At 35.8% G+C, this 17,093-nt stretch overlaps 1 protein-coding gene and 1 long non-coding RNA gene across 2 annotated transcripts in view; one reads left to right on the top strand and one right to left on the bottom strand.

Moving 5' to 3' along the window:
- Window positions 1-17,093, bottom strand: part of LOC136033690 (ATP-dependent 6-phosphofructokinase-like) — a 171,165-nt gene that overhangs the window by 152,112 nt on the left and 1,960 nt on the right. Inside the window, exon 2 of the mRNA XM_065714537.1 lies at window positions 7,494-7,631. Coding sequence (XP_065570609.1) covers window positions 7,494-7,605 — 112 coding nt within the window. The 5' untranslated portion in view covers window positions 7,606-7,631. The remainder of the gene's footprint in view (window positions 1-7,493; window positions 7,632-17,093) is intronic.
- The window catches only part of LOC136033692 (uncharacterized), a 41,993-nt gene continuing 28,491 nt past the window's right edge, over window positions 3,592-17,093 (top strand). Inside the window, exon 1 of the long non-coding RNA XR_010618996.1 lies at window positions 3,592-3,718. This is a non-coding gene — a long non-coding RNA (uncharacterized LOC136033692). The remainder of the gene's footprint in view (window positions 3,719-17,093) is intronic.

Below are 17,093 nucleotides of genomic sequence, written 5' to 3'. Positions count from 1 at the left end.
CACAATCGAAGGTTTGTGGTAGATATTGATGGTGAATATTCCTCTGAGACATCGAATAATAATATCGGTGTACCGCAAGGTTCAATTTTAGGACCTCAATTATTTTTAATATATATAAATGATCTCCCAAATTCTACTACTGAAAATGCATTAACAATTATGTTTGCGGATGATACTGCAGCAAGTTTAAAAGCACCAACATTAGATGCACTGAAAGAAAAACTGTTTGAAGTTGCAAAATCCGTCACAAATTGGTTCCAAATTAACAAACTTGTCCCTGATTTTGTTAAAACAGAATTTATTATTTATGGAAGATCAAATCAAAAGTTGAAAAATATTTCTCTGAATGAAATTACCATTGATACTATTAATGAAATCAAAAGAGTATACACAGCAAAATATTTAGGTATCGTTTTTGACCCTACCATGAATTTTAAAACACATATTTCGTTGTTGAGATTAAAATTATCAAGATATATAGGTTTGCTCCACCGACTAAAATTTTTTTTCTCATATAAGGTTCTAAGAATCCTATATTTTTGCCTAATTGATGCACAAATCCAATATTGCTCAGCTATATTTTTGCTGACTTTTAAATCACATATTAAACCACTACAAACCCTGCAAAACAAAGCTATTCGAATTCTAGATAAGTTTTTACAACACCCGAGGAGTACAGATATCCACTCTGAAACACGTACCTCTTACCTGTTTCTAGACATAATGACTCTCACACAGAAATCTCATCTCCTATTATCTAGCTGGTTTTTTAAGATTCAACAGGTACATAATTTCTTTTTTGACCAGAATTTACTGTCCAAACATCAAAATTCACTGATAACTAGATGTGTTCACCCATACAAACAACCTCTGATGAAAAATGAAAGATCCCGTTTCAACCTCCGGTATATGATCCCATCAATAGCCAACAAATATTCATTAAATAAATTTGTTGAGTTACCAAAAGGATCTTTCAAGAGACGATTAAAAAGTTATATAATGGAATCTGCTTGCAAGAACGGTTGGTAAAAATTTTTCATTTTTTATTTTATTTTGGCCTCACTCCACTTACTCCACCTTAAATACTCTCATTAAAGATACTCTTTTTTTTTTTATTGATGAAATAGTGGTTCATTTTTTGTTTGTTCTGTATCAATGAGGATTGTAAAAATTTTGTTTATATGTTTTGCCCAGTAGTCGAGCTTGTCTCTCCAATTGGGCAAGTTGAAGATTTTGATGAATATGAATTTTTGAATAAATGAATCTGAATCTGAATCTAAAAGCATTACGTAATCAGAAGAATAGAAAAAACAGAACAATGCAAGAAGAGATAAAAAAAACTAAAAACAACATTTTTTTAAAGAAAACCAAAAACAATTGAGCCCCCCTCCCACAAAAAGAGGAAACCATATGTATTTAGGCTACTCTAACCAAATTCAAGCAATAAGAGTCCAATCTAACACAGGTAATATTTTAATTCTTTTAGTGTTAATGACAAACAATTCTAATTTTTACCTTCTTTTCTTCATTTGATTAGTCGCAATCCCTTTTATTCTTATTGTTAGACGTTTCTGTTATTTTCTGGGTTTTTATCGGCAATGAACATGCCTTGTTTGACCCTTATTTTTCATTAGAAAATTTGTGTAATTTTTATCTTTTCTTGTCCTTCTTCGGCACCTGGAAAATCCCCACTGCCCTGCAGCAAATACCCCCGGTAGAAAATATCCCCCAGAAGATCGTCCTTCACGGATCCCCCCGTAAATTCACCCCCATCAAACATACAAGGGAATAGAACTCTTAATTTCTGATTGAATGAACACATTCCAAAGTTTCTGCACCCTTGAGTTGGAAGTGCGGATAAGGAAGGGACAGCCCTCCTCCTCTACATAATAAATTCTACTGATTTTGGGGTTTAGTGTAGTTCTTCACTTTCATAGTAACAGCGTAAACCAGAAGTAAAAGCAGAAATTGTAAGGGAGTAGATGATAAACTATGGAAAACATCAGTGCTGGCCCAGAAGTATTACGGTTTCTACCAATTTTTCATGTGGATATGTTCTGGTGAAATTATTCGTGGGCTATTTTCCGCGTGTTTTGATTTCTGGGAAATAGTTTCCACGGAATGGGGAATCTCTGGAAGGGTCGAAAAACCGGAAAGAGATTAAAGTCTCATTCGAATGAAATAATACTGAGAAGAATTTTTCAGGCTGAATCATGAGCAAGCAATTTTACAGAGAGGGAGGATTTTCAGCGAAGAAGGAAGTGTCTGGAAGGAATTTGACGGGGGGAAAGGTTTATTTTACGCTGCGTAAAATTTCACCGAAGGAGAGTTCAATGAGTAGGAGGGCTGCCCCCTCCATATATCAATGGTGTCTCCCTCCTTACCTTGCTCTTTATGCTAAAGTATGACCATTTGTCCTGATTTTTAAAGAGCTTGTACTAAAACATGGGCACTTTTTAATTAGAATAGGAAGCTTGTTTAAAAGTGCTAACAGCTTTAGCGTGAAGCGTAAGCATTCAAACCTGCTTTAGTTGTATCACGTCAGAAATTGAAAAACAAAAATTTTTAATTGTAAGTTAGGAGTAACATTAAAACTTAAAACGACAACTGCATTTGAAAATGGGTTGTCCTCTCCTTAGCCCCTCACTCTTGACGCTAAAGATTTATTGATTTATAAAGTAGAATTGTGACAAAGAGTCAAACTTTAGTGTCAAGAGCAAGGCACTGAAGATGGAATGGTCCCTTTCATATACGAAATAATTTCTATTCACTGTAAGTTTTAGTGTCGTTCCTTACTTTCAGTTAAAAACCTTGTTTTTCTATTTCATTCAAAAAAGAAAAGCCTATTGCTTACACATACCATTTGTTATTGGGAGGTCAACAGACATTTTTCAGGAGGCGAATTTACTCTGGAGGAATTTTTAGTGGTGGGATTTGGGAGATGCCGCTCTTAAATATTTTACTCTTTATGCTAAAGCATGACTTTGTATCCCAATCCTTTACGAACAAAAAGTGAAACACAAGGTTAGTTAAATTACAATTAGATAGCTTTTTGAACATTCTAAATAGCGTTAGCGTGAACAGCTGGGTATTGCAGAGGGGGTCCCCCCACCCTATCATGATAAATACTGTTTGTTTAATTTTTGATCCTTACTTTCAGTTGAAAAACCTGCTTTTTTTTGGTTTAATCGTGAAAAGGCACAAACGATTCTCAGGGGAAACCATTGAAATGCCGCTGATTTTAAATAGCCAAAAATAGCCAATAGTTTATTTTTCTTTATCCTGGGTCTGATCCCGTGTAATTTCAAATCTAGATTTTTATGGTAAGGATTTATGTCATAGAAGCTTTTTTATATCATTTAATATTTAGAAAAAAAATTGAGCAAAATACTATTTAATTACTATTTTTGCTATTGAACTTGGGCAAAACGAAGAGTTAATTTAATTTGAGCAGAACAAAAGATCAAAGATATTGAAATCATTATAACAAATATAGAAAGTAAAAACATCGATATATCGTCTAATCAAATTATCGCCCGACACATCCAATTTAAAGCGAAACATCTCATCGTAAAACTGATATAATAAGGCAAACAGTAATTCTTTTTGGATGCATGATGTAATTGCATATAGGCAGTTTTGCATCAGCATCGCCTATGTCAATGTAGCGCTAATCAGCCATGCAAGGGGAGAATGAGACGTAAACTATGCAAATAAGGTAAGACAAATTTCTGGGGTTCAGACATTAAATGACAAATTAATCTCTTGATTTCTGTGATTGGTCTTGATTTCTATGCATGAATCTCTTGATTTCTACAGTTTGATGTGGATTTCTAATATTGATCGCTATTTTCTTAGTTTGCCTGAATTTCTAAGAGTTGGTCATAATTCCTATGGCATTGGTTTAGATTTCTACATATTGACCACTTGATTTCTTTGGTTTGGTCTTTGTTTTTAGAGGTTGACATTGATTTCATCGGTTTGGTCTTGATTTTTAAGAATTCATCTGGATTTCTAGCGTCTGGTCCTGATTTGTATGTGTTTGTCTTGATTTCTATGAATAGTTCTAGATTCCTACATGTTGATCTCTCGAATTTTGCAAGTTCATCTGGACTCCTATGCATTGGTTATGATTTCTATGGGGTTGCATGGAGTTGCTTAGTCCTGAGTCTTAGAGATTGGCCTTGATTTCTTCAATTGTGTCTTGATATTTATGAATTTGTAGTGATTTTTATGTTTTGGTCAGGATTTTTAGAGGTTGGTCAGGATTTCTCAGTTTATTCTTGATCTCTATGGGTTGGTCTTGGTTTCTACGCATTAGTTTCGATTTCTACAGTTTTCCTTGAAATATAGAGTTTGGTCTTGATTCTTATGAATAGGTATTGATTTTTAGGGATTGTTCAGGATTTCTACATGATCTTCTCTTGCTTTTTGTGAGTTCGTCTGGATTTCTGGGAGTTGGTCATGATTTCTATTGGCTTGCTCAAGACTTATACACATTGATCACTTGCTTCGGTTCGGTCTTGATTTTTAGAGGTTGGCTGTTATTTTTTGTGTTTGGTCTTGATTCTTATGAATTTGTCTAGATTTATATGGCCTGGCCATGACTTGCATGTATTGATTTTTATTATTAGATTGCCCTTGAGTTCCTCGGTTTAGTCTTGATATTAGAGGTTGACCTTGATTTCTAGAGTTTGGCATTGGTTTATACGGTTTAGTCTGGGTTTCTATGCACTGTATATGATTTCTACAGATTAGTCTTGATTTCTGTGTTTTGGTTTTGGTTTCTAAGGATTTTTCTGGATTTCTTCATATTGACCTCTTTCTAACTGTCTATGGTTTGGTATGAGTTTCTATGGCTGACCCTTATTTTTAAGAATTCGTGTGGATTTCAGTGTATTGGTGTTGATTTTAGAAATTGCCCTTAATTTCTACAGTTTGGTCATGATTCCTTTGAGTTTGCCTGGATTTCTATGGCTTAGTTTTAATTTCTATGCCTCGGTCTAGGTTTCTAAATGCTCTGATAATAAGGAAAAGGCTTATTCAAGAAAATGTTCCAAAGTCTGCTGTGTGTCAGCCATTGAGTCACTGGCTGGGAAACATCGTAATCTAGCAATGAAACGCAAGTTTCCGCTGTTAAAATATGAACAATGGTCATTTCTAATTTATAAATATATTTTTGAGAGGAAAAGGTTGAAAATCCCTAAGGTATAAAAATCTGCCCCCCAGAGGGTGTCATCGGGGGCTGGTATTTCGTACCACACAGGCCTAGATTGCTAGGAGTCATCAGATGAAACACTAATGGGATTTTTCCATTAAGTTTAAACGATCAGTTCTAATGTAAACGAATATTTTGGCAGGAAAATACCTGAAAATTGTCATATGTGTGATAATACCTGCCAAAGGGTGCCTTGTATCAGCTATTGAGTGTCACGGGCTAGGAATTGCCATGGAAAATTGCAATCTAACGATGAAATGGAAATTTCACACTGTTCAAATATAAATGAAGGTAATTTTTTAGCATAAAAATTTAGTTTCGAGAGTAAAGGGTTAAAAGACCCTTAGGTGTGATAATGTATGCCAGAGGGTGTTTTTGGGGCTGGTACATTGTGCTACGCTGGTCTCAATTGCTAAGAGTCATCAGAAGAAATGCTAATTGGGATACTAGAAAAATGCCCGTAAAATGCCACATTTGTGATAACGCCTGCCAGAGGTGCCGTATGTCAGCCATTCACTCTTACAGGCTGGTAATTGCTTAGATCAACATGTTATGCCTCTTAAAGTTAAGGTGGGAGGTGTTAACAGAATTTTTCAGCGGTTGGAGGACTGAAATCAAAAATTTAATCATAGAAATGAGGCATTTTCACTAAGACCTCTCAAAAATACCTCTTAATATGGTTTAAATGTCTCTATTAACAACCCTCTCCCTCTGCAATTGCTTGTTAGGGTGAGCTAGTCACATATTTTCAGGATTGCGTGAATACACATAGTCTCAGCTCAAAGAAACGTAGCATTTTCATGAAAACCACTCAGAAATAGCTCTTAACAGGGCTTAAATTCACCTCTAATAACAAGTCCCCCAGGTGAAAACGCTTGCGAGCCCCTCCCTCCCCCGATCAAAAATGTTGCAAGGGGCCCAATGAAATTGGATGCTAGAAGCCCGGTAGGATTGAATGCTAGGGAAACCGGTTGAATTGCCTGCTATGGTTCTCACATTTCTTCAATTCTAAGCTGTTTTAAGTTTTTAGTTTTTCGTTTGTTATACTTTAACTGCTATTTCTGTGATATCAAGATTTTATAACGTTTTTTATTAATGAAATTTGTATGGACCATAGTCTATTTGACTTTTGATTTATTTGTTTCCTTTCGATTTCTTGTTTCAGGATAAAACTACAATACATAATCATTTACAGAATGTAAAAATATAACGCCAATACTATATAACATCTGCTATATAACTTAGGCTGTCTAGGTCACGTTAGAAAATGAATAAATATATTCTTTGAGGCCAACCTGACTTTTAGATTTTTTGAAACGTTTCCGCTAGAAAATATTTCCCAAATAATAATAATAATAATATTCATAATAATAGAATGGGTTCTTAGTCCAGATGCCCAAGGCAAAGTTCAATTTAGGAGAAGCCCCTTTCGAATCTTAATTCGGATATAAAATCTTTGGAATATAAAGGTTCCCTGAGAAAACTCACTGAAAGAAAAAAAAACTCTTAAAAGTCTTCTATAACACCCATGTGTGCACTGTCATTACGCAATACCCCATGTTTATGTCCTCCACTGTTACAACTAGGAATTCCTCCCGGGGCCTAAATGAAAAGTCACGTTAAAATGCGTGATCCTCAAGATAAGTAAACATTCCCATAGTACATGAAACTTCTTGAAAAACGTCTTGTCAGTTAAATTGGTTGCTAGGTCCTTCCCGGTGGTTAGGTTAGGGCCCTGATTGAATTGGATACTAGGGCTCCAATTGAAATTGGACGCTAGGGGCCCGGTGGCTAAGGAGCCGGTAAAATAGGATACTAGGACCCCGGTGGTTAGAGGGCTTGTAAAACTGAATGCTAGAGGAATTGGAATCGGTTGCTAGGGGGACCCCTTTGTAATTGGATGATAGGGAGTCTGGTGGAATTACTTGTTAGGGTATGGTGTCTTGAAGTTTTCCCATTATCGGGCCCTGAAGATATTTTCCTGGCCCTCGTAGGTTTTTTAAGAAAAATATTCTCTATTAGGTAACAGCAGACATCAGACAAAATTAAACGTTCCCTATTATGTAACAAGCCCCTGCATCTCTTAGAAAACATTTCTTATTTAGTAATACACACCTACATCTTGAAGTTTTTTTTAAGTGTTGGGATCGGGATTTGAAGGAATATGGGCCTCATCATATAGATTGAGGCAGCACTACTCATGGCTCAAACGAAAAACTAATCCTTTGTTAATCAGATACCCCATAGGCTAAAAAGATGTTGTCAGGCAAAATACCTTGGGAGTCACCACCAGATGTGAAGACGGCTATTCCCCTCCCTGCATAGGCGCCACTTTTGACAGCTCTCGGCACATTTTGGATAGATCCATCTGGGAAAAAATCCGACATTTTGTTAGACTTACAGATACGATATGCTATAAAAAAAAATCTTTTTTAAATGAGATAATTGGATTTAATCCTCGGTAGTTTATATATGCGCCAAAAACTAGCACCAACGAAAACGCTTATCGCTTATAAAGTAAGTAGCCTATAATTAAATCAACACAAATCACAAAACTAGATGCGAGGAAGTGAGACAGAAAAAACAAACAATAATAAATAAAAACGAATGCACAAACATATTAGGATAGCCTGATATGGCACTTGTGACCGAAAATCGGATCCGGTCCGGTTATGTCAATCATGCATCTAGAACTTATGCTTACTCTTGAGCAAGCCAAAGCACTAGAAATCCTCCAACTCCCCCAAACAAAGAGAATGGATCTGGTCTGGATGCATCAATAACGTATCTAGAACTTGTTCTTATTCTTTCCATCGAGTTTCATCCCGATCTCTCAAGTCAAATCGTTTTCCAATATTTGCGGTTTCCAAGATTTTAATTTCCCCCATCCACCCCCCAATGTCCCAAATTGAAAATGGAGCGTCTGAGACATGACAAGTTTCATATATCAAGTTTCATCAAGATCTGATCACCCATTCGTGAGATAAACATGCCTAATTTTTCACGATTTCTCCACCCTCCAGCCCACCCAGATGGTCGAATTGGGTAAACAACTGTTATTAATTCAATTTATACAAGTTCCTTGCAGGCCTACCGATTTTCATCTTTCTAGCACCTCCAAAAGCACTGAACTCGCTAAAGGAGTGGAAAATCCCCCATCCCAACACCCCCAAAGAGAGTGGATCCTGTCCGGTTATGTCAGTCACGTATCTAGGACTTGTACTTATTCTTCCCACCAAGTCTCATCCCGATCTCTCCACTCTTAAGTGTTTTCCAAGATTTGTGGTTTTTCCCTCCAACTCCCCCCAATGTCATCAAATCCGGTCAGGATTTGAAATTAAGAGTTCTGAGACACAGTTTCTTTTAAATATCAAATTTGATATTGATATTTTTTTTTGAATTTAAAAAAGGGAATAGTTGTGGGGAAAGTCAAAGTCATGGCCAATTGTAGAAAAAAGCCAAGACAGATTGTTCAATTAAGTTGGCAGCCCAGTCAAGGGTTAATTTTATCCCTTTGATTGCCGTTGTTACTTGAACACCTTTGATTGCCGAACACCCATTTGCAAGTTAAAGATAACTCATTTTTTCTAATTTTTTCGAATTAACCTTCCTTCCACTGTTTAGAAGAGAAATCTTCTTAACTGTCTCGTTCGTTCGCTCCCCCCTCCCCGGATGGTTGAATCGGGGAAGACACTATTTTTAATTTAATCTGGTCTGGTCCCTGATACGCTTGGCAACTTTCATCGTCCTAAATTATCTGGAAATGCCCGAACTAGCAAAACTGAGATCGATAAACAGACAGACCGACGGACAGAAATCACGATCGCTGTATGTCACTTCTAACACCCAATAAGCTATCGTAAATAATTAATTTCCATAAAATAGCTTGAAGGTAAGATAGGAATGTTAAAGGTGCTGTAGGCGTGATAATGTTTGACAGAGGCTGCCGCGTGTAAGCCATTGAGTGTCACTGGCAGGGAATTGCCAGAAAAAAAACCAACAAAAAATGGAAAAAAATAGGAATTAATTCACATGTCATTTGTGTTAACAGTCCCCAATTGAGCGGCTTTCTAGTTAAAAATATCCTTTCCAAACCGTATAATATAAATTTTAGTTCCCTAAAAATAATATGATTCAATAATGTTGGTGAATTTGTTTTTTAATAAAACTTATACGTACACTAAAAAGTATTTGTCTTACAAACCCATTTGAGAATCAACACAAGACATTGTCTAGGTCGCGTTTTCATATTAATACGATGTACCAAGCAGGTGCATCTAGTAAAACAATAGTCAATAACAATGTTGGACACTTGCGCGCTCTCGAATGGAAAGGATTGGAAACATCAATATAGGAATAAAGCAGTCAATATAGCAATCAATAGCTTGTCACGTAGAATCTATTTCCTGGACCATAATAATAATAATAACTAAGTTACACCCATGTGTGTGCCAACTTCAGTTACAAGCGAGGGTTCCCCACGGGTCCCTGAACCTTAACAAGTCCTATTACGTAGCAACAAAGAAAAATCTTGAAGAAAACACTTGCATTAGTAAACAAATATTTTCTATTACGTAATAAGCGCCTACATCTTGAAGAAAACACCCACTTTTACGTACCAAGTACCAGCATCATGGGAGAGTAAAAAGAAAGTATCCAGATCGAGATTCGAAGGGAGTACTTTGTTATTGGAGTAGTTCTGCCTATACTACTGACAATGGATACATTAAAAGAATCAAATTTCGATACTTATTCAAAATATGTAAAATTCATCATATTTAATGGTACCCATCAAAAGTTACGAGCCTGAGAATATTTTTCCCATTTTTTTAAAAAGAGGAAAACACCCCCAAAACATCCAGTGGTGTTATTGAAAATCACTCCATCGGATTCAGCATACCAGAGAACTTTATTGTAGAGGTTTTAACCTCCTATCTACAAAAATGTAGAATTTTGCCTTTTTTCCAGAAGAAAGAACACGGATGCGTGTTTATTCATTTCTTTTAGGAGCCAGTAATCGTAGAAGATCAGAAGAGTGCTCATTTGATAGGAAATCAAAAGTTCTAGACTAGTAAAAGTTTATTTCGAAACGAAATTTATGATGATTTCGAAGAAGAGTCCTAAACCCCTCAAAAATGGCGTCAGATCCAAATAAAAAGTGTACCAATGGAATCAGCATGATCAAAAACCTTAAATAGGGAAATTACAACCCCTCCTTGCACAACAAGGATTTTTTTTTTAACAGGGCTAGGGGGTGACCAGAAATTCATAGAGATCTGTAATAGCTTATTCGATCGGAAATTGAATTTTCTAGTGCCTTTTTTAAGTTATCAAAAAGATTGGAGGGCAACAAGCCTCTTAAGGCCCTTTCCCTACAAAGTCATCTAATCAAAATTTTGAGATACTCATTTTTTTCAACATAATTCAAAGGTACGATATCTATAATTTTGGTGATGATATGACCCTCCGTAGTCTCTGAGGAGAGGGCTGTACGATATATCGGTATCGGAAGTATCGATATCACGCTTATCGGTATGGGTGTGTTGTTATTGGGCGTATTGGTATTGCAGGCATCTTGGGCAAATTTTTAATAGGTTATATAAAAGATATTGTGCATATCTACGTCCTTCCTATAAATTCAACCATCACCAAGTTCCAAATGGCACTAAAAACGGCACTTTTGGTGCCAAGTCTCAAATAGAAAAGCTGGGGCAAGTTGGCTAACAGAACCTTTTAGAGTAGCATTTATTGGCTCATTTGAAAGCTATTGCTAATACCTATGTGATTTTTATCAATTACATTATTCTTAAATGTGATATAGTACTAAAAACAACACTTTTGGTGTCACTTCTTATGTAAGAAAGCTTGGAAGTATAAAAAAATATTATCATTGTAATAATTATGGTTCAAAACCTTTAACTAAAGGTTTGCAAGAAGACCTCCCATATATTTCTCATCCAAGCCCCTTAATAAGCTACACAACTAAGGTAAAAACACCAATATATTACTTTATATTATTAGAGGCATGGATCTGTTAGTAGAGCGTTGGACTTTAAACTAGAGTGTGTTGTGTTCGATTCCTACTTGTTTTTTTTTTCTTTTCAATCATGGTTTTGTCCCTTCTATATGATTATTTTCAGATAATATCACTGTTTTGTAAATGAGATGCACTCATTTTTTAAAAGCATTTTTGATTCAAAAGGGAATAGAGGGCATCCATTTAATGGTTTTCAACTACATTCTTATCAGAGCAGTAAATCCATACCCCAACGAGTTTTGTAATTTTGTCAAAATATTGTGGAGGGAGGGGTAAAAGTTGGAGCCAATTTTCCCTTATCAATTGAAAATGACAAGAGAAACCTGAAAAACGAGTCATATAATAATAAAAAAGGTGAAGACGTACTACAGAAAACTGACCTGTTTCAGTGGATGCTTGAATTATGTAGGTTATCTTAGTTTTGACAACATTTTTGGAGAAATCACAATTTCAGCTGGGTGTGGGGGATAACTGAGATCTGGGAAGAGCAGCTGCCCCTTTTCTTCCATAGCAAAATACACCCTTAACCCCATCTCCTTGCCACTTAATGGTTGGAGAAGTGTAAGCAAGTGGTTCTCGGACCATTCAAAGTTATATATTTAAACCAAGATTACTTATTGTTATACTTGCTTATTCAAATTATTTACTTAACAAGTCAACCATAATATTCTCTCCATACATAATATTGTGCATCCAAAGAGGAAGAAAGACAAATGAAAATAGTTCTGTAGGAGGAAGCAGGCAATTCTTCCCAAAATTTTTAAAATGAAAACGAACTTAGTTTCTGCTACCCTTTATCGTACCTACACAAGAAATGATCTTTTTTTTTAAATTTTGATTCATTTCTAAGCAATGACTGGCTTTTCTATTTAGGGACAGGTCAAATAATCCATAAGCAAAAAGGCACATTTCTGTTGGGCACAATTTGCCACAAATATGTCTGGATATCCAAACCTGTCCACTAAGTTAACTCTTTATGTCAAAGCTTCTCGCCTTCAGCTACTTTCTTAAGTGCTACTACATTTAATTTTTTAAACAAAGAATTAAAGATCTTTTTTTTTTTTTTACAAAACGAAACGACACTGTTTTAATTTTGTTTTTGTTTTGTTCACTCTAAACTCCTTTTTTCGTTCAATTCTCATACGGCTTCTTCTTTCAGCTCCTTAATAAGGGTTGAGGTGTCTTATCTCCCCTAAATTAGAGGTGATTAGAAATTATAGAAAAATGTATAAGTTATCAGCTGAATCTGAGGAGCAACATTAAAACTTAATACAAAAACAAAATTATTTCGTATAAATAAAAAAGATCTTGGTAGTGTTGTTTAAAGTTTATTAAATTATTAAATTTTAATCAAAAACGAGCAAATATTATTTTTTTTTAAAACGAATTTTTTTCCGAAGAAAGTAAAGAGCAAAGTTGAAACTTATAATGGACAAAATCGTTGCTTCGGAGCCTATCTAACATATATCAATAAAACTAGCGCAAATAAATCAAACTGGTGATATTTCCCTATGTTTATGGGGTTATAGAAAACTGGCCCTTTACTGAAAACACTATCTCAGCTCATAATGTTCACAATGATCTCAGTTCAATTATTGACTGTCGTTTCGGATCTGGAAAGGACATCTCATGATTATTTTGTTGACAAGTTCGAAGTGAAGTAATCTTGATAGTATTAAGACAAGAGACTCACTTTAGAATTTGTATCACAACTTGAAAGTCTTCGTTTTACAGAAAAAACTGGATTTCCACAGTTCATGTTACGGTTGAGATGTTCTGTATTTTCATTAATGCTAGGTGAGACCAAGATATTACCAGATCAATCAATTCATTATTTTGAATGCTGTTTAATAACTTTAAACTAATTATTTTTATGCCGAAGTTTTTCAGATAATTTTTATTGTATACTGAAACTTACTGATATCACAACTCCCGTAAGACTATGAAAAGCGTTATGGATTAGTTTGTTGTTGTGAGGCCACGTACTTTTTTTAGTCCTAACTCAATATTCTTCTTTTTTATGCTTGACTTTTGTGATTTCAGTAAAGCCCTAGTTTTCTGTAATCCTACCAACATAGGGAAATATCACCAGTTGATTTATTTGTGCTAATTTTATTAATATATTCTAAATAGGCTGTGAAGTAATAATTTTTGTTGGTTCTAAGTTGCAACTTCACTCTTTACTTCCCTCAGAAAAACTCTGTTTTTTTTATTAATTCCAAATAAGCAATCAGTATTTTAAATAAAAATAAATTTTTGCAAAAAGTAATCAAACTTTGTTCAAAAAAGTATTGGTATCATGCCAAAATAAAAGAGAGCTATCTGCTAATATTATAGCGAATGACTTTCACAAATGGCATGGGGGCTTGGGGGTGATATGTTTGCAAAATCCTTGAAATCCAAAGATTAAGGTCTACATCCTTTTTTGAAGGGGGAAGGAGGGAGTCCAGATGGTAGCTTATTGACCACAGTAATCATGTGCCCTGTTAACGTTTCAGGATTTTCAAGAACTTCCAGATGTTTGGAAGGTGGAAGGTAATGGAACCTTGTATCCAACAGTGCCAGCTCTCCATCGAACTGTTAGTTCGTGGGAGGCTTTGGGTGGATCGATTACGGGTGTTCCATAGGTGGGGAGGACACGGGGGGAGGGAAGTGACCCTTTGGTTCATTCTTAGACGAATTATTTAGGTGTCTTCGAAGCAGTCCCGTTAACTCTGTCAAATTGCTACCACGTTCCTCCTGGAGATCTCCACAAGCTGACACAACGTCGCTAATAGAAAGAAATACCAGGAACGATATTATTCAAAACTGCAAAAAAAACGCAGAATCACTGGATTCAGCCACTGAATCCAGTGCCACTCCTGGAGCACCAGCGTCTCGACTTTTCCATATACGCTGTGATACATGTGGAACAACAACCTTTTGTCATTGCTGTGGGAAACGTCAACTATAAGGTGTTTATTGACGCAGCTTCAATAGCTACGATTACTGACAAGGTGGAAAGGGTGTATTCCTTAGCCCTGATCTTTTCCAAGATACGAGGGTATGCCGCTTGGGATTTATTGGGGAGAAAGACGAAAAGGAGGGATGGTCGTGGATGGTGAAGATCTAAAAAAACAGCAGTGGGTAATTTTAAAGGTCCCATCAACAAGCCAGTGATCGGACCTGTGGAGGATAGCCAGGTTTTCCTGGGTTCCAAAAATGAGCAACCATTTAGAATCTCTTATATAACTGTAAAAGGATAGGAAATTCTCCCCATTGTCAAGTTTTCTGAGATAGTCAGTTTTCCAGTGAGAATTTTCTGGCAAGGAGTTTTCTGATGGAATTTCCCGCAGGGGGGAGGCAAATTTTACTGGGGGAATTTTAATCAGGGGGGAGGTATTACATCCTTTGGTTCCGTCTTAGACAACCTTTACACGTGTCTTAGAAGTAGGTCATTAACAAGGTAAACTCACTGTTAAACTCCTCCTGGAGTCTTAGAAAACTGACAAAACGTCGCTAATAGGAAGAAAACTTGCAGAGAAAACTCAGGATCACTTATATACCAGTCGTGAAGCACACACGCTTCAACTTTTCCATATACAATCTAACACAGGGGGCAAAAACAACTTTTTATTTTCATTGTAGGAAATATCAACTACAAGGTGTTAGTTGACACAGCTTCAAAAGCTACCATTACTGACTAGGGGGAAAGAGTACATTCAAAGGCTCTGTTATATTCCAAGATACGGGTGCATGCGGCCTGAAATTTATTGGGAAAATGACGAAGATCCGGGTTTCCCCAGATTTAAAAAATGAGCAACCATCGAGAATCTCCTACAAAGCTCTGAAAAAGAATAAATCCTTCCTATTGTCAGGTCTTTTGAGATAGTCAGGTTTCTGGGGTGAATTTTCTGGTAAGAAGTTTTCCGAGGGAATCTCCCGCGGGTGTGAGGGGATTTTCTTGAGGAAATTTTCCTCGGGAGGGAGGGGATTTCTTAGAGTGGAATTATCAGGGACGAGTGCGCTGGGTCCCCAGCCATTAATCTGCTGAAACTTATCTTACTAACGAAACAAAATTGTGTGTTACAAACGTACAAACATCAAAATAACAACTAAGGAGGGTTTGTGCAGTACTTAATCTTGAAGTCTTATAATGAAAAAAGTAAAATTGTGCAAACAAGACAAATTGTTTTCATTGTTAAAGCGAAAATGACCTGCTATCCGTTTGGGAGTTAGAAGTAAAAGTATCCTCTGGAAAAACAAAGTCACTGTGTGGCCACTCCTACCATGTCTGCTGCAGACAGCTTTTTTATTATTAATAAGAATTAACTCTCATTGTTATTAAAACTTAAAATACAAACTAAAAATCAATTTAAAAAAAAATATTACCAAAAACTTAATTTCTTACGAAAAGTAAAAAGTGAATCTAAAACATCAAAGAACCAGTAATTAGTATGTATAGCAAGTCACATCTACAACGAGTAGAACATACTTTGAATGATTCCTACTAAAATGGACGTAAATTACAAAAAAATAAGGATAGATTTTCTCGCTCTCAAACGCTAGTGTCAATTGCACTTTACTGAAAACAAAACATAGTTTTATAGTGTTTTTTTTAGCACAGCAAATTCCACCCAAACTTCAATATCAGTATGGTTAAAATTCTAGTTTTGCTACTTTTTGCTATCTTGGAAAGGGCTTAGGTTAGGAACATGAAAATTTTAGGGATGGGTCAACAGACTAAAGCATGTCCCGGGAAGATACTTTGAAGTGCCTACTACCACTCCTCCTTCTATAGGGTCCTGACCTTTAATGACCTTTAAAATCTATGTGTTATAAAAGTGAAACCTTGCAAAATAGATCTTCTGCTTGAGTAAAGCACAACAAAACTGTTTTTAGCTTCACAACTTTGCTCAATCCCAATTTATGGGGTTTCAAAGATTCGAAAATACATTCCCTAAAGAAAGAAAAAAAAAACTCATCAATATGGCTTAAAATTCTACTCAAACAAAAGGAATTGCTGTTTCAGAAGTAAAACCAGAGAACAAGAAACTGATAATTGAAAATTAAGGTAAATGTAAAAATTTCAATAGGTATAGACTGTGAAGTGGCAAAATTTACAAGTATTAAAAAACTAGCCTAACTCCTTTGCGAGATACCAAAAAGTAGCTAAACTAGGATTTTACCTCAGTATGTTATAACAATCAAGATAGTTATATCAGTTTAATCTGTGGTAATTGTTTAGTTTCGTCACAAGATGTCTAAACTGGAAACTATGCTGCGAAGCAGTATAGTTTCCATACAATAACACTTAGAAATGCTAATTCTAGAAGCGTGTCCATTTCTGGTTGACCCAACTCCTCCATTGGGTAAACTGAAAATGCGTAAAGTGGGCTTACTTACAGGTAACATTACCTATAGAGCGAAGTGTGTTAGTCCATGAGCCCTGTGGGCAGCGGGGCTCATGGACTAATATGCTTCGCTCTATAGGGTAATGTTACCTGTAAGCAAAATCGGACGTTGGTTTTCTTCAGAAATACCTGGCTAGTTTTAACTCGAAAGTGAAAGTGAACGATCTTGAATATTAACATTAATGGATGCGTGAGTTTTTAATTATCTTTCGAAATTCCTACTATACAGAAATTACCAGTGATACCTGGAATTAGTATTAAGTATAATTTAAAGTATATTGTACATTCCCAAATTTTCTCTCGGCTTGAAAACCCTTCCCAGTCTACGTAGTTTTGGTTTGCCCCATGGAGGAGGAGGGTTGGTAAATGTTTACTTTTGTTCCAAGTGCTCTAAAGTGCATATTACTGCATATAACAAGATTCTGATGATCCGCGTATTGCTTCT

Source organism: Artemia franciscana, chromosome 12 (assembly GCF_032884065.1).
Source record: "Artemia franciscana chromosome 12, ASM3288406v1, whole genome shotgun sequence".
Classification (NCBI taxonomy): Eukaryota; Metazoa; Arthropoda; class Branchiopoda; order Anostraca; family Artemiidae; genus Artemia; species Artemia franciscana.
The sequence above is the reverse complement of the archived record's forward strand: the minus strand, read 5'-3'. Positions and strand labels throughout refer to the sequence as shown.